Source organism: Coregonus lavaretus (assembly GCF_964263955.1).
Source record: "Coregonus lavaretus genome assembly, chromosome: 31".
NCBI classification, from domain to species: domain Eukaryota; kingdom Metazoa; phylum Chordata; class Actinopteri; order Salmoniformes; family Salmonidae; genus Coregonus; species Coregonus lavaretus.
The window spans coordinates 25,643,405-25,667,870 of NC_140018.1; the positions used below are offsets into that span (position 1 = coordinate 25,643,405).

The 24,466-nt window shown below is 42.5% G+C and overlaps 4 protein-coding genes across 5 annotated transcripts in view; 3 read left to right on the top strand and 1 right to left on the bottom strand.

Annotated features, from left to right (window-relative positions):
• The window catches only part of ptprk (protein tyrosine phosphatase receptor type K), a 170,917-nt gene extending 158,756 nt beyond the window's left edge, over positions 1-12,161 (top strand). For both annotated transcript variants that reach the window (XM_084149697.1, XM_084149698.1), the window contains 15 exons: positions 455-642; positions 2,442-2,529; positions 2,752-2,828; positions 3,772-3,808; positions 3,964-4,061; positions 4,242-4,358; positions 4,549-4,703; positions 5,058-5,193; positions 5,354-5,503; positions 5,767-5,940; positions 8,986-9,117; positions 9,236-9,361; positions 9,508-9,671; positions 9,899-10,034; positions 11,002-12,161. In XM_084149697.1, coding sequence (XP_084005823.1) covers positions 455-642; positions 2,442-2,529; positions 2,752-2,828; positions 3,772-3,808; positions 3,964-4,061; positions 4,242-4,358; positions 4,549-4,703; positions 5,058-5,193; positions 5,354-5,503; positions 5,767-5,940; positions 8,986-9,117; positions 9,236-9,361; positions 9,508-9,671; positions 9,899-10,034; positions 11,002-11,055 — 1,832 coding nt within the window. In that variant the 3' untranslated portion in view covers positions 11,056-12,161. The remainder of the gene's footprint in view (positions 1-454; positions 643-2,441; positions 2,530-2,751; positions 2,829-3,771; positions 3,809-3,963; positions 4,062-4,241; positions 4,359-4,548; positions 4,704-5,057; positions 5,194-5,353; positions 5,504-5,766; positions 5,941-8,985; positions 9,118-9,235; positions 9,362-9,507; positions 9,672-9,898; positions 10,035-11,001) is intronic.
• A 360-nt stretch (positions 12,162-12,521) lies between these two features.
• Positions 12,522-14,777, top strand: LOC311106924 (protein THEMIS-like). Its single transcript, XM_084149316.1, has 3 exons — positions 12,522-12,892; positions 13,332-13,481; positions 13,767-14,777. The coding sequence occupies exons 1-3, from the start codon at positions 12,793-12,795 to the stop codon at positions 14,315-14,317; spliced, it is 801 nt and encodes a 266-aa protein (XP_084005442.1). The 5' UTR covers positions 12,522-12,792; the 3' UTR covers positions 14,318-14,777.
• LOC311106818 (protein THEMIS-like) lies at positions 14,689-16,735 on the top strand (the record flags this gene model as incomplete). The annotated part of the gene is made up of 3 exons (XM_084149190.1): positions 14,689-15,783; positions 15,939-16,071; positions 16,307-16,735. Coding segments are annotated over 3 exons (1,419 nt in total), but the record flags the coding sequence as incomplete, so codon positions are not given.
• LOC311106923 (protein LEG1 homolog) lies at positions 16,594-21,824 on the bottom strand. Its single transcript, XM_084149315.1, has 6 exons — positions 21,489-21,824; positions 19,968-20,051; positions 19,655-19,839; positions 17,695-17,816; positions 17,220-17,458; positions 16,594-16,960 (listed from the first exon to the last, which is right to left on the bottom strand). Exons 1-6 carry the CDS (start codon positions 21,781-21,783, stop codon positions 16,785-16,787), a joined length of 1,101 nt encoding a protein of 366 aa, XP_084005441.1. The 5' UTR covers positions 21,784-21,824; the 3' UTR covers positions 16,594-16,784.
• Positions 21,825-24,466: the final 2,642 nt, after the last annotated feature.

A 24,466-nucleotide genomic window follows, 5' to 3' on the forward strand; every position in this document is an offset into this window, starting at 1 on the left:
GGTCTCCCGGTCACGACCGGCTACGACAGAGCCTGGATTCGAACCAGGATCTCTAGTGGCACAGCTAGCACTGCAATGCAGTGCCTTAGACCACTGCGCCACTCGGGAGTATAATAGGGTATTCATCATGATTTGCCGCCATCCCAGATTAGCCAAGTAAAACTCCGCTCCACGATGTACTTCACATCAACGGAGTTGAGTGGAAATTAGAGTGGACGGACTGGAGCTCCGACATCACATAAAAATATGTTTTTATAAAAAACTATGGATTTCATCACCCAAAAATAGCACGCAATTACACGAGACAATGTGCCATTGATGTGAAGTATATCGTGGAGTTGAGTTTAACTTGGCTAAGGCCAGATATGTGTTCTGTGAGTGATGGTGATGTTGAGTGATGATGATCCTTCACAAGCCTGTGTAATCCTCACCAACATGTGATTTCCTTGGACAGATGAGAACCACACTGCGGCTGCTGCAGAGTCCAGTCGGCTGCTGGACGTGCCTCGGTACCACTGTGAGGGAACAGAGTCACCCTACCAGACAGGTCAGCTGCACCCAGCCATCAGGGTGGCTGACCTGCTCCAACACATTAACCTGATGAAGACCTCCGACAGCTACGGCTTCAAGGAGGAATATGAGGTCAGACCCCAAGACTCTAGTCTACAGTACATCCATAACACAGGCCCTAAGACTCTAGTCTACAGTACCCTCATAACATAACACAGGCCCTAAGACTCTAGTCTACAGTACCCTCATAACATAACACAGGCCCTAAGACTCTAGTCTACAGTACCCTCATAATATAACACAGGCCCTAAGACTCTAGTCTACAGTACCCTCATAACATAACACAGGCCCTAAGACTCTAGTCTACAGTACCCTCATAACATAACACAGGCCCTAAGACTCTAGTCTACAGTACCCTCATAACATAACACAAGCCCTAAGACTCTAGTCTACAGTACCCTCATAACATAACACAGGCCCTAAGACTCTAGTCTACAGTACATCCATAACACAGGCCCTAATACTCTAGTCTACAGTACCCTCATAACATAACACAGGCCCTAAGACTCTAGTCTACAGTACCCTCATAACATAACACAGGCCCTAAGACTGTAGTCTACAGTACCCTCATAACATAACACGGGCCCTAAGACTCTAGTCTACAGTAGCTTCATAACATAACACAGGCCCTAAGACTCTAGTCTACAGTACCCTCATAACATAACACAGGCCCTAAGACTCTAGTCTACAGTACCCTCATAACATAACACAGGCCCTAAGACTCTAGTCTATAGTACCCTCATAACATAACACAGACCCTAAGACTAGTCTACAGTACCCTCATAACATAACACAGGCCCTAAGACTCTAGTCTACAGTACCCTCATAACATAACACAGGCCCTAAGACTCTAGTCTACAGTACCCTCATAACATAACACAGGCCCTAAGACTCTAGTCTACAGTACCCTCATAACATAACACAGGCCCTAAGACTCTAGTCTACACGTATAACATAGCATATTTACGATGGCCCTATAGTGACAGCTCCCACACATATTAGCTAAATGTATGAGGTCGTCAGCCCTCAAGACGGTCTTACTAACAGTCTCACTATTCAAACAGTCAACACACCTTTAAGTTCATACAAATACAATCTGCTTCAAATCAAGTATTTCACTCCATTATTGGGAGGTTCTTCAAAGAGACAATATCCCTACAGTGGAGAACAAGCAAAATACCCCCTAAATGTCACATCCTGTTGAGGTTCTGTGTTGCTCACTGTGTTGACTGGATGGGCAACCACAGACCTGCAGAGAAAGAGTTTCCTGTCAGCGAGGAGTTTGCCTGTGAGGCAGAGGTTTGCACTGCTGCAGGGGTTTAGAGACATTCAGTTACTTGCTCTGCAGCCTTTGAAAGTTCAATGAAAAAACTGTTACAGGCAAAGATAAAGTTGTCTTCTATGAGTACTGCTCAGCTCTGATAGTCATCTCCCCATAGATTATTTCACAATTATGCTGTTGTTCATTCGACTGAATTTTGTATGCAGCTCTAGGAAGTTTAAATGTGTTGTCCAGTTCCTGTTGTAATATTGGAATAATGATCACAGTGGTGAACACCAAACTTTGAGGGTTTAAGCATCAAACCACATGCTGCAATGCCTCTTCAATGTGCAGTTGAATAAGTTATTTTACTTTTTAAATTGGCCACATCATAGCCAAGAAATTTGGTTTTGTCACCTTGTATCTCTATTGTTCTCTGAGATGCACTAGGCCAGACATTGAAGATTTGAAGTGATGGTCCTTGACAGACATAAAGTACAATATAAATGTCCATAGAAAACTGCCCTTTGATTACATTGCAGTGCCTTAACTGCGAAATGTGTTTTCTTATCAGCCTCACTCACTCGGTTTCATTCTGTTTGGTATGCAGAGTTTTTTTGAAGGCCAGTCCGCTTCCTGGGACGTGGCAAAGAAAGACACTAACAGAACCAAGAACCGCTATGGAAACATCATTGCATGTAAGTCTTGTATTTAACTTCTACTAAAGTTGCTAGGTGTTGATGCCTCCTTTTACCTAGCGTGTTTTTAGGAATGAGCTCATTAAATATGGCAAGCCGTAACATCTGTTATCATGTACCTAGCTGTCTCTTAATCCCAGGAAATATTGAATAATCATTTTGATTTGACTACCTGTTAATGAAATACAACTAGCCAGCCTACTAACCCATGTTGTATTACAGACGATCATTCTAGAGTGATCCTGCAACCAATGGAAGACGACCCTTCCTCTGACTACATCAACGCCAACTACATTGACGTAAGTGGTGCAGCCTCCTCCATTGGCGAACGTGTGCGACACAACCGTCCTTCTCTCGTATGTGAGGCCTTCTATGCATGCCTTTGTCAACAATATGAAAACAGCTTTTATTTTCCTCCTTTAGTCAAAGTGCTTGTACTCACTGACATTGTTGTGCTTTCTTTCACTTTTGCCTATGATTTGGTCTGTAGATATGGCTGTACAGGGATGTAAGTATCACTGTAGGGGACCTCACCACACCTCATGTTTCCCACTCTCTTCCTCCCTTGTTCACCTCTGGTTACCTCTAATAACATCTGCATGGCAACGTATGAGATGTTAGCCCTCCTTTCGTCTCCCCCCTTTTTGATTTGGTCCTACCATGCTGTTGTTCATCCGCTTCTCTCATTTCACATGTCCTCATGCCCGATGTGTACATCCCTGATCCGTGTGCTACTGTTCTCGATATGAATATTTACAAGATGGTGGCCGCTATTTGTTTTCCTTTGTTTCCGCCCCTACTGTGCCTGTACCCAGCCAGATCCAATCTGATAGGGATAACTTGGGGAGTTAAACCTGCTGACTCTATCAAGCAACTTGCTAATAAGCAGCCAATTACAAGAATGTAGTATTCCTACGAAGTAATCGATAATGTGAAATTCTTGACAATAAAACACACCAGAGTTGAGCTTTACAGAGAATAAACGTCCGTGTCATTGACAGATACTCAAAGCACAAGTAGGAAATGTGCTCTTATTGAAAGTTTATTTCAGTAAATTAATGAATGCACAAGAACAGCTTTGTGCATATTAGTGCATAAGGCCATTGACTCTCATGAAGATATATCGCATGCGGTCCAAGCTGGGGTTGAGGCACGGTATACTGTGTAGTAGTCTGCTGTGGATGCAACACTATATATAAGTCTTACCCAATGATCTTACCATATTGTGTTTGTTGCACTTAGGGGTATCAGAGGCCAAGTCATTACATTGCAACCCAAGGTAAGACAAAGTACCGCGTTAACCTCTAAAGAAGAATTGATGCTCATATTGTATTTTCAGCACTGAGCAATTAATGGTCTTATAAAGAGTTATCAGATTGTATTGTATTTAGTTCAGAGATTGATTGATAGATTGATATGTGTTGTCCTCTCCAGGGCCTGTCCATGAGACAGTCTATGATTTCTGGAGGATGGTCTGGCAAGAGCAGTCTGCCTGTATCGTCATGGTCACTAACCTAGTGGAAGTTGGACGGGTAGGTTATAATATCATATTGCTGTCAGACCCCAAACCACAGGAGGCCAATGTAGGCCTTGATCAGTCTTTAGATATTGATCTGGCATACTGTATATCTGGGCATCTATTGTGTGCATGTATGTGTAGTATTTAAAGACGTATTTTGTTTTAAATGAATTAAATGCTTATGTTCTTGTAGGTGAAGTGTTACAAGTACTGGCCCGATGATGCTGAGGTCTATGGTGATTTCAAAGTGACATTTGTGGAGGTGGAGCCCCTTGCTGAATATGTGGTCAGAACGTTCACCTTGGAGAGGGTGAGTCAGTCCTTTGTACACCCCTCACGTCCATATTCAACAGTTTAGTCTATAACAGTTAAAGGGGCAATCTGGGATTTACCACTTTGCTATTGTTTGCCCCTTAAAATCAACACATATTGCAAATGTGGAAATCAGACTGAACCCAGACCAGTTGTTACCTAATAACCTGTATGTTCTCTGTCATCAGAGAGGCTTTAACGAGCTGCGGGAGGTGAAGCAGTTTCATTTCACTGGCTGGCCTGACCACGGAGTGCCCTACCACGCCACGGGCCTCCTCTCCTTCATCCGCCGGGTCAAGATGTCCAACCCCCCCAGCGCTGGGCCCATCGTGGTGCACTGCAGGTAAGCCCCTAACGCGACACTTCCTCTACGCCAGACCACCTGAGAAAACAGGTGCATCCGATTCACTTTTTCTTTATCGCTCACATAATACTGTCACATAGCTATGAAATGAGTGTACCTGAGCTAGCTAGCATGCTTCAATATCAGCCACAGCTAAGCTAGCTAAGATATCGCCGTGCCCCTTGGCAGGATGTGGTTGTTGTGAATATTGATCCACATACTTGTCAATGTAATCTTGTGCACAAGGTATCATAATTTTGTTGTGTGTACTGCACAACGGCTGGATATGTAGACTGTTGAAGCGCTATGCTATGCAGCCCCATGCTCACCTTCCTGTCCTCTCACCTTGGTCAGCGCCGGAGCCGGACGCACAGGCTGTTACATCGTCATCGACATCATGCTGGACATGGCGGAGCGGGAGGGCGTGGTGGACATCTACAACTGCGTGAAGGCTCTGCGCTCCAGACGCATCAACATGGTACAGACTGAGGTGACTACTAGACCCACCCCACCGCCACACACCTCACTAATTAACATTAACACCATTCGCCATTACTGTCTGTCTGTTCATTTCATGCTACTGTATGTATGGACTGTATGGAGATGCAGTGCATTCCTTTGCTGACTGTGTGTCTGTGGTCCGGCCACAGGAGCAGTACATCTTCATCCATGACGCCATCCTAGAGGCCTGTCTGTGTGGCGAGACGGCCATCCCCGCCTGCGAGTACAAAGCAGCTCACTACGACATGATCAGGATAGACTCACAGAGCAACTCCTCACACCTCAAAGATGAATTCCAGGTACTGGAGCCCTTTCATATTTATTGTGGCACAAAGTTCTGTTTCAATCCTCAGTCTTTCATAGCCTGATGTTAATCATGTCTCGTATAACACTAAAAGACAACAATAAAATCATGGAAATAGATCATGGGTGCATCTCAAATGGTACTCTATTCCCTAGAGTGCACTACTTAGAATAGGGTGCCATTTGGGATGCATCCCATGTCTTCTAACAAACAATGTTCCCTGTCATTTTGGGGGTTTAATGTTATTTGTGTTTTCAGACCCTGAACTCGGTGACCCCTCAGCCGCAGCCAGAGGACTGCAGTATCGCCCTGCTGCCCAGGAACCACGAGAAGAACCGCTTCATGGACATGCTGCCTCCAGACCGCTGTCTGCCCTTTCTCATCACCATCGACGGGGAGAGCAGTAACTACATCAACGCTGCCCTCATGGATGTAAGTGTCTTCTCCCCTCATGCACGCGTAAACACACACACAGTATACACATGCACGTACGCACGCAAACACATATGCAAGCACGCACAAATACACAGACACACACATACACACTCCCTCAGCTTTACTAAGTGCACTGGATGTTATCTGAATGTGTAGTAGAGACAGAAAGCTAGAGACAAATCCAGGTGTATACTACTGTTTTGTGTACTCTTTTGGAAAATGTAGAAGGACTGATATTCAATGTATTTTTAACGTGTGCTCAAGAGTTTCTGTTCTTTTTTGGCAATCCTTCAATTATTTTCTCGTAGTGCAAGTAGTGATATCGATGAAAATACAAAATTAAAATGTGCAAAAATTAATTTACTTTATTAAGAAAGTTTTGGTCATCTAACTTTTCAACAATATAACTTGTTGAAATTATTCTTCAACATGGCTATTCATGTGATCCTAAATTACACTTGAGCTTTTAAACATTTGGGTTTTCAAATAAAACAAAAGTAGGCCAAAAGGTTTGACCCGTTTGATAAAAGGGCGTGGTAAGTGAAACAAGTGTTATTTTATTATTAGTTCTACCAATAATCCAGCAGGTAACTTTACTACAGTATCCACGTATTACAACAGTATGCATCACTATTTGACCTCTTGGATCAGGATTCTCTTAGTTTGATATCAGGATCTGTGCCAGAAAGTGAATCCATCTCCTGGGAGTCATCTCGTCATAGCTGTGTAATTGATAAAAGGTTCAGAAGCCACCCTGTAGCCTTTTTTTGCAATACATTGCATATAGCAAAGAGAATGTGCTTGGTATTTCTTCTGTATTGTACAGTGTATTTTATACAAAGAGGTTGAATTCAAATCCTCTTCTCAGTCTTTGCTAGAATTCCAATGGATCCTGAAACAAGACTCTCAAAAGAGACTCTTGCGAAATAAATGTACAGTACCAGTCAAAAGTTTGGACACACCTACTCATTCAAGGGTTTTTCTTTCTTTTTACTATTTTCTACATTGTAGAATAATAGTGAAGACATCAAAACTATGAAACAACACATATGGAATCATGTAGTAACCAAAAAAGTTGTAAACAAATCAAAATATATTTTATATTTGAGATTCTTCAAAGTAGCCACCCTTTGCCTTGATGACAGCTTTGCACACTCTTGGCATTCTCTCAACCAGCTTCATGTGGTAGTCACCTGGAATGCATTTCAATTAACAGGTGTGCCTTGTTAAAAGTTAATTTGTGGAATTTCTTTCCTTTTTAATGCGTTTGAGCCAATCAGTTGTGTTGTGACAAGGTAGGGGTGGTATACAGAAGATAGCCCTATTTTGTAAAATACCAAGTCCATATTATGGCAAGAACAGCTCAAATAAGCAAAGAGAAACGACAGTCCATCATTACTTAAAGACATGAAGGTCAGTCAATCTGGAAAATTTGAACGTTTCTTCAAGTGCAGTCGCAAAAAACATCAAATGCTATGATGAAACTGGCTCTCATGAGGACTGCCACAGGAAAGGAAGACCCAGAGTTACCTCTGCTGCAGAGGATACATTCATTAGAGTTACCAGCCTCAGAAATTGCAGCCCAAATAAATGCTTCACAGAGTTCAAGTAACAGACACATCTCAACATCAACTGTTCAGAGGAGACTGCGTGAATCAGGCCTTCATGGTCGAATTGCTGCAAAGAAACCACTACTAAAGGGCACCAATAAGAAGAAGAGACTTGCTTGGGCCAAGAAACATGAGCAATGGACATCTGTCCTTTGGTCTGATGAGTCCAAATTTGAGATCTTTGGTTCCAACCGCTGTGTCTTTGTGAGACGCAGAGTAGGTGAATGGATAATCTCCGCATGTGTGGTTCCCACCATGAAGCATGGAGGAGGAGGTGTGATGGTGTGGGGGTGCTTTGCTGGTGACACTGTCAGTGATTTATTTAGAATTCAAGGCACACTTAACCAGCATGGCTACCACAGCATTCTGCAGCGATACGCCATCCCATCTGGTTTGGGCTTAGCGGGACTATCATTTGTTTTTCAACAGGACAATGACCCAACACACCTCCAGGCTGTGTAAGGACTATTTGACCAAGAAATAGAGGGATGGAGTGCTGCATCAGATAACCTGGCCTCCATAATCACCCGACCTCAACCCAATTGAGATGGTTTCGGATTAGTTGGACCGCAGAGTGAAGGAAAAGCAGCCAACAAGTGCTCAGCATTTGTGGGAACTCCTTCAAGATTGTTGGAAAACCATTCCAGGTGAAGCTGGTTGAGAGAATGCCGAGAGTGTGCAAAGCTGTCATCAAGGCAAAGGGTGGCTACTTTGAAGAATTTAAAATCAAAAATATATATTTGATTTGTTTTACACTTTTTTTGGTTACTACATGATTCCATAAGTGTTATTTCATAGTTTTGATGTCTTCACTATTATTCTACAATGTAGAAAATAGTAAAAATAAAGAAAAACCCTTGAATGAGTAGGTGTGTCCAAACGTTTGACTGGTACTGTATGTCTCAATGAGACAAACCGGGATGAATAAAAAATAACCTATGACAGAGTATTGACGTAGACCCTGGGAGATGGTATTTCATGTGCACAGAGAAGCAGAACTTTGCCAGATTATGAGATTTTTTATTTGGAGGGTAATGTTAAATCACTTCCTCGTACGCTTCACAAACTTTTGGACTTTTTCTAACCAAGCCGTCAGAAGAATACCAGGTAATTTCTGAACTTTTCACTTCTGAATAATTAAATGCTTCTAACTATACTGGATTTGTTTCATGGCTAAAGGTGTATGTCAGCAGAACTTCATTTAATTTATATAATATTGCTAGAAGCATGCTTACCACATGGATTGACCTGGTTTAAAAAATCACTTGTCATTCAAACGTGAAATGTCTCCACATTCCTTGCATGGTCATATATGCACACATTGTTCATTGTGAGAGATGTATCATATCTTCAGTATGTGTTCTCTGTAAATGTCTGCAGACTCAGTGCTATGAGATGTTATATGGTTCCTTGTTGACTTCCTCCAATTCAGAGCTACAGACAGCCAGCAGCCTTCATTGTGACCCAGCACCCTCTGCCCAACACGGTCAAAGACTTCTGGAGGCTGGTGTACGACTACGGCTGCACGTCCCTGGTCATGCTCAACGAGATTGACCTAGCGCAGGTAATACCTGACCACCTCACCCTCCTGCATTCACTGCTGTGGACCCTGATTCCAAATCTCATTATTGTGCATTGAGTGAAGGTCATTGTTAAGTTTATTTTTTTTTGTTCTCAATCAGGGCTGTCCTCAGTATTGGCCTGAAGAGGGGATGCTCCGCTACGGTCCTGTCCAAGTTGAATGTATGTCCTGCTCCATGGATTGTGACGTCATCAGCCGTCTCTTCAGAATATGTAACCTCACCAGAGTAAGTGCTCCACTATCTTGTTGTTTTTTTGTCGCTGCCATCGAGGTTGTAGAACGAGGATGGTTTGATTGTAATAATGTTATGACGTTCAGTGTTAGAGCCAAAATGGCTGCCGTTGATAATGTATGTTTCTGTGTTCCGCACAGCCTCAGGAGGGCTACCTGATGGTGAGGCAGTTCCAGTACCTGGGCTGGGCCGCCCACAGAGAAGTGCCAGCGTCCAAGCGCTCCTTCCTTAAGCTCATACTGCAGGTGGACAAGTGGCAGGAGGAGTGTGAGGAGGGCGAGGGACGCACCATCATCCACTGCCTGTGAGTGTACACACACACACACACACACACACACAAACACACACACACCCTCCACCACCACTCTCTACCCACACACAAACACCTCCTACATGCATACAAATAAAAATCCTATCACCTCTCTCCTATCTGCACCCACCTCTTGTATTTAACACGTTTGGCAGTTCAGTAGAATAGCATTAGTCACCCAACCAACCTCCCATTTCCACCGTTGTGTTCCTGTGCTGTAGGAACGGAGGCGGCCGCAGTGGGATGTTCTGTGCTATCAGCATCGTGTGTGAGATGATCAAGAGGCAGAATGTGGTGGATGTGTTCCACGCCGTCAAGAGCCTGAGGAACAGCAAGCCCAACATGGTGGACAGCCCGGTAAGACAGGCCGGCAGCTGACTCCAGTTCAGTCAAACAGAGTTTCCCCAACAAATGCATCTCTGACTCATATAGTGCTATTATATTAGCATAGGCCTACGCCACCTCTAATTTCTGGTGATATTCACTTATGATATTTTCTTGAGAAATTTGGAGAGAAGCCAGTCAATAATATGAAGGTATTAGAGAACAGATAGGAACACTTCATATTAGATTTGTTTTGTAGATTGTTTGTGAAGAAATTATAACCAAGTGATATTGACAAAAATATACAACAATGATAATGTTATGGATCACTGACAAATGAACAAGAGTCTGTCGAGATTATGACATAAACGGTTGTGGTAAACATGAGAGACAACTTGCCACATCCGTTACAGAAAAATGCAAAGGATGTCTATGCATCTGTCAGCAGCCCTTTGTCAAAGTTACCTGTTACCTCCTAATTTCACTGCCAGAGAATAGTTAGAAATAACATATTTTTATGTTAAGAATTGAATATGCCATTCAGTAGTGATTAATCTTGTCATCACCATGTTATTAGTGTATTGTTCATCATATACAGTTGTACTGTTATCACCATGTTATTAGTGTATTGTTCATCATATACAGTTGTACTGTTATCACCATATTATTAGTGTATTGTTCATCATATACAGTTGTACTGTTATCACCATATTATTAGTGTATTGTTCATCATATAGGATTGTACTGTTATCACCATATTATTAGTGTATTGTTCATCATATAGGATTGTACTGTTATCACCATATTATTAGTGTATTGTTCATCATATACAGTTGTACTGTTATCACCATATTATTAGTGTATTGTTCATCATATAGGATTGTACTGTTATCACCATATTATTAGTGTATTGTTCATCATATAGGATTGTACTGTAGCATTGTGTTTATCATGTTTAGCACCACAACGGTTCACACATTATTTGTTTTCATCTGAACAGGAGCAGTACCGCTTTTGCTACGACCTTGCTCTGGAGTTTATCGAGACATCTTAACCAAGAAGACGGGACGGAACAGAACTCTGGAACTTGGCAACCATTCCAACACTACGGATCCTTTGGAGGCGGGCATCGTTGACTAAGCCTATACAGACTGCTATTGATGGTCTTTAATGTTTCTAATTGTACTGGGAGTATGATGTGAGTGGTTTGTAAATGTCTCCATTGTACTTCGCCGTGTTCAGTGCCACAGAAACAAATGTCGGCCGCTAGGCCACATTTGCTTCATTGTCTTTTGCAGATTTAGTTATTTTTATGTGCAGCCATTGTAGAAAGGGTAACACTGATGCCAAGGTGTTGCATGCTAAATACGTTTTTTTTAAATATATATTAGCAGCATTATTGTCAACAAACAATATATATCTATATATAGAAGTCAATCACAAATGTGAAAGAAAAAAATACTGCACTCTATAAGTGCTAACATGTGACATTGGCTTGGTAATGTTTGTATCGTACACTGATGGCTGACTCATTTTGGTTTTATTTTGTAGCAAATCTTAATCATAAGCCAAAGACTTATGTAAATATGTCTATATGGATAAAGCACATTGTTTGTATCTATTGTTTACTTGCATTCCTTTTTGAAGGCTAAAAAACAATCATCTTCATTCCATGTTTACCTATGCCTTTAAACCGTAAACATTTAAAGTCGTTTTTAAGTATTAGGATAAATTTCAGTAGTAGTATCTTGTTTTAAATTTTTTCTTATCCTCTGTGTGATGTTACAGTGGTTTATTTGTGTAAAAAATGCTTGTGAATTCTACCCATACAGATAGAATATCAGAAGGTCAAGTGGCGACCATGAAAGAGTTCTATTTTTTTCTGATGATCTCCTAACCTGTATTGGTATTTTGGAAAAACAAAAGGAACATGGTAAAGAAAAAAAAAAAAAAGTATAATCAGTATTAGATACAGCTTATTAAGATGTAAGCCAACACAGCAGAGGCAAGTGTACGGCCAACCATACTGATGTGGGACATGAGTGGATCTCCTGGAGAAAAGGAAACAAGTCATTATCATGTGGAGTTTAGCCATGTTTCATATATTTTTTGTCTGTAACTGTTGGCTTATTGGCTGTAATAAAAAATACAAATCTTTGAATAAAATATAATTGTGTAAGACATCATCATTAGTATCATCACAGGTGAGTATGATTAGTTTAGTTATATGTGTCATACATTAGCCCACGACTGTTCAGAAACTATGCACCTAATGATTATTTTAATCTAATCACTAGATATTAGGTAAAAACAGATATTTTTGTCTGATATTTTTTTTTGTCAGTTCCCCTTTTAATCCAGTGCTTGCAGAAGTGCAAGTCACTAAATACATTTTTCTGGTGTTATGTTAATCATTGGTATTATGACAAACATCTTGTTCTGTGGCATTGTTCTCAGGCTGGATTCCCAGTGATACAACCTAGCTACTTAGTGAGTTGTGGTTAGTTAGCTGTCTCTGGTTTCCGGAGGCAGAGTGAGGGCTCCTGTAACATCTACTGTTGCACTGGTGATACGTGGCTACTTTCTCTTTCTGTGTCACTGAGTTGCGTTGTTCACTGTGCCAGACTATGCTATAGAAAGAGAGCCTTAATACTAAAGGATGAGCCCTGGCACACAGGTTACTTGGCATTAACACACCTCTGGTGAACCTTTTGCTGACCCATGGAGAAGGTGGCATCTCCTCTCTAGGTTTCCTTCAGTATATACCTTGTCTGGGTCACCCAGAGATCAAATGGAAAGGATGGCTATGACACTGGATAAGTTCACCCGCTCGCTGGATGCCAAGTCTCTCCCTAGAGTACTGCAGATACAATCTGGATATTATTTCCAAGGTAAGACTGAAGACATCATTAGCCCTAACTTTACTCCTTACTCACTGGACTGGAATTTTGGAATAAATAATGATGTAATGTGAATGTAAGGAGTTCAGATTAACGGCTCACAGTTATGAAGTATTTTAACATACAAATGATATGAACAAAAGGTATTTCACAATACAAAATTCAACATAAAACTGATAACGTGATTATTACTGGAGCTTTGAAAAAATATTGTATGGTAACACTTTGTAATAACGTTCATGAATAAGCCTTTATAAATGCTTATAACTTTATATACATTAATTATTCATGATAGTTATTATTTAGTGTTACTGCCCTTTACTTCTATTCTTACTTGGATCCATTACTCCACAAGGAGAATAGACCATCGACTGTTCTTAGATCCATTCAGTGCCACTACAATAGATCCATTTAAATGACTTTTTACCAGGTTCTGTGTATGAGCTGTATGGAGGAGAGTGGAGTTTCTCCTACGGAGAGCTCCTGAAGATCATTGGGATCAATATCACCAGACTCATTGTGGAGCTTCAGTCTGAGGGATCCAAATCCATGATAGTCAATCTATCGCTCGACTACCCAGGTGGGCCCGAAACATCCAAACTGTACCTTGAATATGAAATCTCATTTTTTTGTGGTCAATTGTTTTCCTTTATAAAGCGTTGTAATGTGCATTGATATATTCAGATTTTAATTTCTTAATAAATGCCTTAATTCTTGGCCTTTACCATGTATTGCAGTTTACAGTATACATGTAAATGTCAAAATCTCTCTCTCGGGTTAGAAAGGGACCTTATCAACATGTGATTTTATGCATTGTACCAATAAATATAATTTCATATATTGCTTTGCCTGCCTGTATTGTCAGGCCTTTTCAGGATTGTGGCCGACAAGAGGCCATACGCCAGTATACAGGAGATTGTTGACTCTGTGCGTATCGGCCCTGAATGCCTGGGCCACCCAGAGTTCCACTGCCCTGAGGAGCTACAGCTGGCTGAGGGGACCATCCAGGCAGAGGAGAGCTTCAGACTCACTGCTCTGAGGACAGAGCACGAAGACAGCCATGTTGACTGTGAGGTCACGCGGAAAGACTCCAAGCACATCTTCACTGTGAAGCTCTCACACACTGGGGAGTTCTATGAGTGTGCCGACGACCAGTTCTATACCCTCAGGGAGCTGGTGGAATGGAAAATACCCAAAGGAAGGAAAAGGACAGTGACATGGGCCAAGTCTTTGCCGTCAAAGGAGAAGTGTGTGTCTGAGTTGCCAGAGGACTACAGTGGAGAGTTGGTTCTCACACCTGTCTACGAGCTTCAGACGGTATCCAAGTGTGAGTCTCAAACGGACCATTCATATTTTCACTTTACATCAAAGTTATGTGGAATAAAAAAGGCTTTAAATGTCTTTTTCATGTTATAATTGAATTTTTCTCATCTAAATGTTTGTTTTCAAGTTAAAGGGAACACACTGCAATAGTGACAACTAATGTACATGAAAGCTACACTGGTCTTAGCTTGTTTCAGAAGCACAGACACGAAAGTAGTCGATATTTTGATGTGTAGTCATCATGCTGTTCAGGCAATCACAATGCATTTCTACTTTTTAGAAAAAGCACAAAATGAAACTTTATTCAAAGCTGCAGTTAAACAGATTTACTAATGTCAAACCTTTAGAGATCAATTCAATGACTTAAACAATATTTATATATACTGCATTATGTATTTATTTTTGGAAAAACATTTTAATTAGGAATCTTGTTGAATCATTTCTTACAGAAAAGTAGCTGATCATTGCTTGTGCTTGCATACTTAACAGAAATAATCACATTTTTGTTCACAGTTGGGAAGAATGTTGTTTTCATCCCATCCACCCTTGATGTTGAGGTCTTGGACGTTACAGAGGAGTGTGATGGTGACTGTTTTATGCAGCCTTTGTCCTTCCGTGATGTCTTTGCCAAGCCCAGCGAGTTCTTCCCCTTCAGAGCAGAAATAATCGAGCCACCATCACAAGTTCAGGAGGAATTGGGTTTCCTGAAATCCTCTAAGCAGGTCATTGTCCACAGTGCCTACCAGGCAAAGAGAATCCTAGCGTCTGAGATTCGCAGCGAGGCCCAGAGACGCTTCCTCATCCCAGTGTCTTACAATGGCAGGTTCAAGCGCAGGCCCCGGACATTTCCCACAGCGTATGACCTGGAGGTGGCCAAGAGTGACATGGAGCAGCTGCACGTAGTGGCCACCAAGGCCTTTGAGACCCACTACGAGGGGCTGTCCTCGGTGCTGGTGGGAGACCAGTACCTGGTCCACAAGAGGGAGACTAGCGAGGTGATCTACGGAGGCAAGAGGAAGACTGTGGAGGCCCTGGCCTGTGAGAAGATTGTGGGGAAGAAGTACGAGGCCGTGTTGATCCCCATGTGTCTGGACGGGGGCTTTGTCGAGGTGGTCCACGACAAGAAGCAGTACATGCTCTCAGAGGTCTGCCAAAGGTTCGCCCTGCCCTTCAATGTCAAGGTGTCCATGAGGGACCTCTCAGTGAAGGAGGACCTCCTGGCTGGGGCCACGGGGCTGCAGCTGGAGGAGGAGATCACTGACCCCTTCCTTATTGTTTCCACCCCGGACCTTGCCCAGTGTTGGGAGGTGCCTGTCAACCGCACCAACATGGCCCTGCAGCTTCTGGAGCGGTGGAACGGCCCAAAGCTGACCCAGGGCAAGGCCGTCCCCTCAGCTGTAGAGGAAATAGGAGAGGACTGCTACTTCACCCTGAGGAGGTATGTCAATACCAGCGTGCTGCCTCCCCCTCGACCACCCAAGAGACCACAAAAGCACTCAGAAGATACAGTGAAACTGCCACCTCCGAGGCCAAAGAAGCCGGTTCCCCCCTCTCCAAAGGTGAGCTGATCAGCCATGATATTTGATGCCTTAATAAACAATAAAATAACAACAACAACAATAGCTATCAGTATGTATTTGAATGTTATAGTTAAAGTTATATTCAATTCATTACAGTACCAATTGTTTGTGTGGTCTGTGTTATTATATTGAAGAGCCCACATACAGCCAAACCAGCAGTGTCTACCTCCAGATCGTCTATCTGTGTAGAACAGAACACCACTCCACCAAGAAAGGAAACTTCCAACACAAGTCTGATCACAATGCCTGATCCAGGCCCACAAAAAGGTTTGTCTATGTTTCTATTTCTATATCAGAATACTTTTGTTGAATATTCAACATGCATTGAGGGATAGTGGTATGCAGCATTGCAGCAGACTCATTTTGCTACTTAACTTAATTATCAGCTGTCGGTATAAATACTTTCTGGATTTTGGAAAGCAACCTATAACTAATATTAATCTCTATGTCAAAAGCTTGACTTTGATTCTCATGCCATGTTGTGTTTGTGTTCTCTCCTCAGTCATCGGTGAAGAAAACAGTCCTCAGCACAAGACAATTAAACAGGATGATGATGACACTCATGATTATGAATACATTGATGAGGATGAACTTGACATTATCAGGAGAAAATTGAATGACCAAAGTATTCAAGGCACAGACAATAGGAAAACAAGAAACACATATGCCATGCAGACTGCAAAACAGGTTTAGGATAGAATAGAATCAATGGATTTGATGAATATCTAATACATATCCAAGCTTAAAGTTTAAGTGTGAAGATCAATGAACATTCTGGCATGTGAGATATAATGTTCAAATTTCAAGCAACATTTATTTATATTTCCTATTATGCACTTTATACTGAGCCATTCTTCCATTTAAATGTATTATATTCATCATACAATAAATACATTGTTTGTACATTAATCAACAAGCCTACTGTGGAAAAGGAATAATGGCAAACACAGGAAGTGTAAATACCACTGTGTGAGGTTTATTCATTGGACTGATGTGCTGAAGCCTGAGCAGCTGCGGGTCATCTCTGTCAGAATGGAGACGAAGGTGGAAACAGCGAATTTAGGATCCAGGACCAGATTCTGTAGGAGCTCCCGGCCCTTCTCCCGAGCCTTGTCAGAGCACATGGCCGAGCGCCACATCTTAACCAGAGAGCCCACTGTCACAAGGTAAACAACAACTGGTTAAGAAAATGTGATCAAGTAACCTGATGCAACTGATTTGGTAGATCTCTCAATTCAAATGCACATCATACATGTCACCACTAGAGGGTGACTACAGACTTCATTTTATCACTGACTGATGTCTATCGTCTCAATTTCACTCTGAAATGTTACTCTACTTTTCATACAAAGCAAAGAATAATAAAATATATTTTTTAACATCCATCTTGGGGGACTAAAATTAAAAGTACTCACTCAGAATCCTGTTCATACTGGTCATCCAGCTAAAGATATAGAGGGTGTGGTTTTCCTCTGTGCTTAGGTCAGCTATGTTAGGGGCGCTATCCCCCTCCTGAAGCACCCTGCTAGGCAGAGACCTCATGAACAGCACAGAGTTATTCAGGTTGGACTGGAAGTACGTAGCTGCCATGTAATCTGCAGCATTCATCCAGGTGTTGGCGAATGCAACCTCTGGGCTGGAATAGTAGCTCATCCTATAACAAAGATCAAAGGTGTGATTACACATAATGCAAGGACTAAATTGTGACTCAAAAGATTGAATTCAATAATCTTTTAAATCAATAATAATCAATAATTAAGGTAAAAGCTGATTGAAGGACAGAACATAAAGTTTGAGAGTCATATATTTAATTGAAACTCAAAATTGTGTCAGAGTACCAAAAATGAAGACAAATGGTGATGACCTGCATCATTTAATGTTTATACTCACTTTGCCTTGCAGCTGGATGAGGCAGTATTCAAAGAGAGAGTTTCACCTGCCCAAAAGGCACCTAGAATCTGGTCCCTTTTCGCAAAGTCAGAAATCTCAGATGCGCTAACGTCTTTCAGGGTCTATAATGGAAAGGTAGCATATTATAAACCAAGAACAAGTAATTATATGCATTCACCAATGGGTCGGTCACATATGAACAGTGACTTAAGAGCTCGATTCAATCAGATTCGCATAGCGGTTGTTTTGGCGGTGTCAGAGGTGGAACTGTGTTAGAGCTGTCAAATCCACAAGTGGCTCCCGGTTATTCTTAATGCGGACATTGCTGTTTACAAGTTTGAACACTGGAATGTGAGACCTAATCTACACCACGATTAGGATGATAGAAGTCATTATTTAGTTGAAAGATTTTTCCATTTGAGTGTAATTATTTCTATATGGCCTACACTTTCGCGTTCTGAACTTCTAATGCGAGTGGGGCGGGTGTGGCTCTATGATCACAAGGGCAGCTGCTCAACAATTTGACAACTCCAACATCGTTCCACTTCTGACACCTGCCAAAACATCCACTATACAGGTGTCTGCTTCGCCGATTGATCTGATTGAATCTAGGCCTTTTTTTTTTTTACCTTTATTTAACCAGGTAAGCCAGTTGAGAACAAGTTCTCATTTACAACTGCGACCTGGCCAAGATAAAGCAAAGCAGTGCGATAAAAACAACAACACAGAGTTACATATGGGGTAAAACAAAACATAAAGTCAAAAATACAACAGAAAATATATATACAGTGTGTGCAAATGTAGCAAGTTATGGAGGTAAGGCAATAAATAGACCATAGTGCAAAATAATTACAATTAGTATTAACACTGGAATGATAGATGTGCAAGAGATGATGTGCAAATAGAGATACTGGGGTGCAAATGAGCAAAATAAATAACAATATGGGGATGAGGTAGTTGGGTGGGCTAATTTCAGATGGGCTGTGTACAGGTGCAGTGATTGGTAAGGTGCTCTGACAACTGATGCTTAAAGTTAGTGAGGGAGATAAGAGTCTCCAGCTTCAGAGATTTTTGCAATTTGTTTCAGTCATTGGCAGCAGAGAACTGGAAGGAATTGCGGCCAAAGGAGGTGTTGGCTTTGGGGATGACCAGTGAGATATACCTGCTGGAGCGCATACTACGGGTGGGTGTTGCTATGTTGACCAATGAGCTAAGATAAGACAGGGATTTGCCTAGCAGCGATTTATAGATGACCTGGAGCCAGTGGGTTTGGCGACGAATATGTAGTGAGGACCAGCCAACAAGAGCGTACAGGTCAGTGGTGGATAGTATATGGGGCTTTGGTGACAAAACGGATGGCACTGTGATAGACTACATCCAATTTGCTGAGTAGAGTGTTGGAGGCTATTTTGTAAATGACATCGCCGAAGTCAAGGATCGGTAGGATAGTCAGTTTAACGAGGGCATGTTTGGCAGCATGAGTGAAGGAGGCTTTGTTGTGAAATAGGAAGCCGATTCTAGATTTAACTTTGGATTGGAGATGCTTAAAGTGAGTCTGGAAGAAGAGTTTACGGTCTAACCAGACACCTAGGTATTTGTAGTTGTCCACATACTCTAGGTCAGACCCGTCGAGAGTAGTGATTCTAGTTGGGCAGGCGGGTGCAAGCAGCATTCGATTGAAGAGCATGCATTTAGTTTTACTAGCGTTTAAGAGCAGTCGGAGGCTACAGAAGGAGTGTTGTATGGCATTGAAGCTCGTTTGGAGGTTTGTTAACACAGTGTCCAATGAAGGGCCAGATGTATACAAAATGGTGTCGTCTGCGTAGAGGTGGATCTGAGAGTCACCAGCAGCAAGAGCCTCACTCAACTAAATGAACAAACCGGTCTCATCTCCTAGGGCAAGAACGAAAATGCATCCCATGGGGAAGAAGGAAAACTAGAGGCTCATTGAATAGCTTACCTGGAAGAATTCTTCCCATTTGGCCATGAGGTCTGGGTACTTAGCAGAGCAGTCTGTGTAGGAGGTGCAGTAGTCTTCAGCTGCCTCAGCTGGTGCTTGTACCTGGACCTGAATGAGACCATCTCCAATCAGGCCTTTCTGCACAGCAGCCAGGAACGGGATCACTGAGAGGTAGTAGTTCACACCTGGGGAAGGAGAGAGGGAGAGAGAGAGAGTTTACTAATGGTCTGTTATTGACACGCTGTGCATGTTAACTGCACATGTAGGGCTACACACATGGTCTGCACGGTTGAATATGTGTCACAGTGCTTACATGCCCACCAGCTATTAGCAGAAATGCACATGGGATCTCCTTCCTGTCCACATGCTGTAGCGCCAGTGGGGTCAACCAACCGCCCTATAAGAACAGAAGCGCATTCAGTCACATCACTTTCCCCATGAAAACCTTTGATAAACCATCTGATCGAGACAACTGAGAAACATAGTCAACATTATCGTGTACTATACTTATCACAACAAGCATGTGCGTACAGTAGTCACAAAAACAATGTGCATATATTTGACTCCTCAAAGCTACCTAATGATGGCCCAACATACAGTGAGGGAAAAAAGTATTTGATCCCCTGCTGATTTTGTACGTTTGCCCACTGACAAAGAAATGATCAGTCTATAATTTTAATGGTAAGTTTATTTGAACAGTGAGAGACAGAATAACAACAAAAAAATCCAGAAAAACGCATGTCTAAAATGTTATAAATTGATTAGCATTTTAATGAGGGAAATAAGTATTTGACCCCCTCTCAATCAGAAAGAGTCTCCCAGGTGTCTTTTATACAGGTAACGAGCTGAGATTAGGAGCACACTCTTAAAGGGAGTGCTCCTAATCTCATCTTGTTACCTGTATAAAAGACACCTGTCCACAGAAGCAATCAATCAATCAGATTCCAAACTCTCCACCATGGCCAAGACCAAAGAGCTTTCCAAGGATGTAAGGGACAAGATTGTAGACCTACACAAGGCTGGAATGGGCTACAAGACCATCGCCAAGCAGCTTGGTGAGAAGGTGACAACAGTTGGTGCGATTATTGGCAAATGGAAGAAACACAAAATAACTGTCAATCTCCCTCGGCCTGGGGCTCCATGCAAGATCTCACCTCGTGGAGTTGCAATGATCATGAGAACGGTGAGGAATCAGCCCAGAACTACACGGGAGGATCTTGTCAATGATCTCAAGGCAGCTGGGACCATAGTCACCAAGAAAACAATTGGTAACACACTACGCCGTGAAGGACTGAAATCCTGCAGCGCCCGCAAGGTCCCCCTGCTCAAGAAAGCACATATACAGGCCCGTCTGAAGTTTGCCAATGAACATCTGAATGATTCAGAGGAGAACTGGGTGAAAGTGTTGTGGTCAGATGAGACCAAAATCGGGCTCTTTGGCATCAACTCAACTCGCCGTGTTTGGAGGAGGAGGAATGCTGCCTATGACCCCAAGAACACCATCCCCACCGTCAAACATGGAGGTGGAAACATTATGCTTTGGGGGTGTTTTTCTGCTAAGGGGACAGGACAACTTCACAGCATCAAAGGGACGATGGACGGGGCCATGTACCGTCAAATCTTGGGTGAGAACCTCCTTCCCTCAGCCAGGGCATTGAAAATGGGTCGTGGATGGGTATTCCAGCATGACAATGACCCAAAACACACGGCCAAGGCAACAAAGGAGTGGCTCAAGAAGAAGCACATTAAGGTCCTGGATTGGCCTAGCCAGTCTCCAGACCTTAATCCCATAGAAAATCTGTAGGGGATAAAATACTTTTTTCCCTCACTGTACCTGATCTGAGTTTCCAGGCCAGCTGCAGAGGCAGGCTCCACAACGGGCTGTCAGTCTCATTGGTTCCCATGCAGGCCATGTACTTATCGGTGGAGCCCACCAGTATCCTATACAGACTCATCCTCTGCAGGTAGTTCCAGGGGTTGATTGTGACCACGTTGTCCACCTGAGGCAGGACCGACAGCTGGCTGGGTGCCTGGTCCCAGAGGATGGGGAGGCCATTTTCAGTGAGCACTGCTGCGTTGGCCCACAGGGCAACTAGCTGAAGCAGGGAGAGGGTCCAGATACACTGCATGCTGGCTACCTTAATAACTGCACACCTGGATAAGTAACAGTTTCCCCATTTTGTACTGGAATGGCCAGTGCACTTTGGCCTCACAACGTCGCGTGATAGAGAAAGGGTATCAGTGGGGGTGAATCCACTGTAAACAGTACTTCTTATCATGCCATTGGACAGAGGTCAGAGAAACAACCAACACTCATAGATGGACAGCCATCAGCAAACATGATCTATAGGGATGGCAGAGGCTTCAGGCATTGATCAGTGATTGCATCATTCATCATTCTAAAAGAGCATGTATATACTCCCCTGTGATCCCTGTTAGTTAATGCTTGTCTATGTTTACTTTACAATGTTTTCTTCAGTCAAACTCTGTCCTGTATGTGGGCTTGGGGTTCCCAGAGTTTACTGACTGTGCTGCTGTTATATGTGTGTGCAGCATAAATGTACAGTTTATGTAACCGTGCATGATGTGCTGCCTGACCCTTGAACATAGGCATAAGACACTTACTTATAAGGGAAACTAACGGTTATATAAAACAAATCGAGTGTAGATTGATAACGTTTTTGATTAACCATAGAACACATACAGTTGAAGTCGGAAGTTTACATACACCTTAGCCAAATACATTTAAACTCAGTATTTCACAATTCCTGACATTTAATCCTAGTAAAAATTCCCTGTCTTAGGTCAGTTAGGATCACCACTTTATTTTAAGAATGTGAAATGTCATAATAATAGTAGAGAGAATGATTTATTTCAGCTTTTATTTCTTTCATCACATTCCCAGTGGGTCAGAAGTTTACATACACTCAATTAGTATTTGGTAGCATTGCCTTTACATTGTTTAACTTGGGTCAAATGTTTTGGGTAGCCTTCCACAAGCTTCCCACAATAAATTGGGTGAATTTTGGCCCATTCCTCCTGACAGAGCTGGTGTAACTGAGTCCAGTTTGTAGGCCTCCTTGCTCGCACACGCTTTTTCAGTTCCGCCCACACATGTTCTATAGGATTGAGGTCAGGGCTTTGTGATGGCCACTCCAATACCTTGACTTCTTAAACCATTTTGCCACAACTTTGGAAGTAGGCTTGGGGTCATTGTCCATTTGGAAGACCCATTTGCGACCAAGCTTTAACTTCCTGACTGATGTCTTGAGATGTTGCTTCAATATATCCACATAATTTTCCTTCCTCATGATGCCATCTATTTTGTGAAGTGTGCCAGTCCCTCATGCAGCAAAGCACCCCCACAGTATGATGCTGCCACCCCCGTGCTTCACAGTTGGGATGGTGTTCTTCGGCTTGCAAGCCTGCCCCTTTTTCCTCCAAACATAGCGATGGTCATTATGGCCAAACAGTTCATTCTCCAAAAAGTACGATCTTTGTCCCCATGTGCAGTTGCAAACCGTAGTCTGGCTTTTTTATGGCGGTTTTGGAGCAGTGGCTTCTTCCTTGCTGAGTGGCCTTTCAGGTTATGTCGATATAGGACTCGTTTTACAGTGGATATAGATACTTTTGTACCTGTTTCCTCCAGCATCTTCACAAGGTCCTTTGCTGTTGTTCTGGGATTGATTTGCACTTTTCGCACCGAAGTACGTTCATCTCTAGGAGACAGAACGCGTCTCCTTCCTGAGTGGTATGACGGCCGCGTGGTCCCATGGTGATTATACTTGCATACTATTGTTTGTACATATGAACGTCGTACCTTCAGGCATTTGGAAATTGCTCCCAAGGATGAAGCAGACTTGTGGAGCTCTACAATTATTTTTCTTTTGATTTTCCCATGATGTCAAGCAAAGAGGCACTGAGTTTGAAGGTAGGCATTGAAATACATCCACAGGTACAACTCCAATTGACTCAAATGATGTCAATTAGCCTATCAGAAGCTTCTAAAGCCATGACATCATTTGATGGAATTTTCCAAGCTGTTTAAAGACACAGTCAACTTAGTGTATGTAAACTTCTGACCCACTGGAATTGTGATACAGTGAATTATAAGTGAAATAATCTGTCTGTAAACAATTGTTGGAAAAATTACTTGTGTCATGCACAAAGTAGATGTCCTAACCGACATGCCAAAACTATAGTTTGTTAAAAAGAGATTTGTGGAGTGGTTGAAAAAAAAGTTTTAATGACTCCAACCTAACTATATGTAAACTTCCGACTTCAACTGTATAACTTTATTTATTCAGTGATGCAATAAACCGTTGTCCGAACAACTTTTTAAAAGCCTGTGGAAAGCATCAGCTTCAAGAGCGAGACTAGATGTTTGTTCATTGAGCTTCTGTAGTACACAGAGCATTCAACTGTGTTGTATATAACGTGGCTAATGCACCTGGTTGTCAAAATGGCCACTTAGACATCAGGCTGTGTTAGGAGCTAATGAGTCCCCTGGTTGGGAAGGTGTGAACAGCATGACTGGCGAGGGCCAGAGGTAGGTCCAGGAGTTGATTGTGACCACGTTGTCCATCTGAGGCAGGTCCGACAGCTGGCTGGGTGCCTGGTCCCAGAGGATGGGGAGGCCATTTTCAGTGAGCACTGCTGCGTTGGCCCACAGTTTTTTGTCCACTCAGTACTTTTGAAAGAGCCATTGGACAGAAGTCAGAGAAACAACCAATCAATATTCATAGATGGACTGTTACGTCAGCAAACATGATCTATAGCAGAGTTTCCCAAACTCGGTCCTCGGGACCCCAA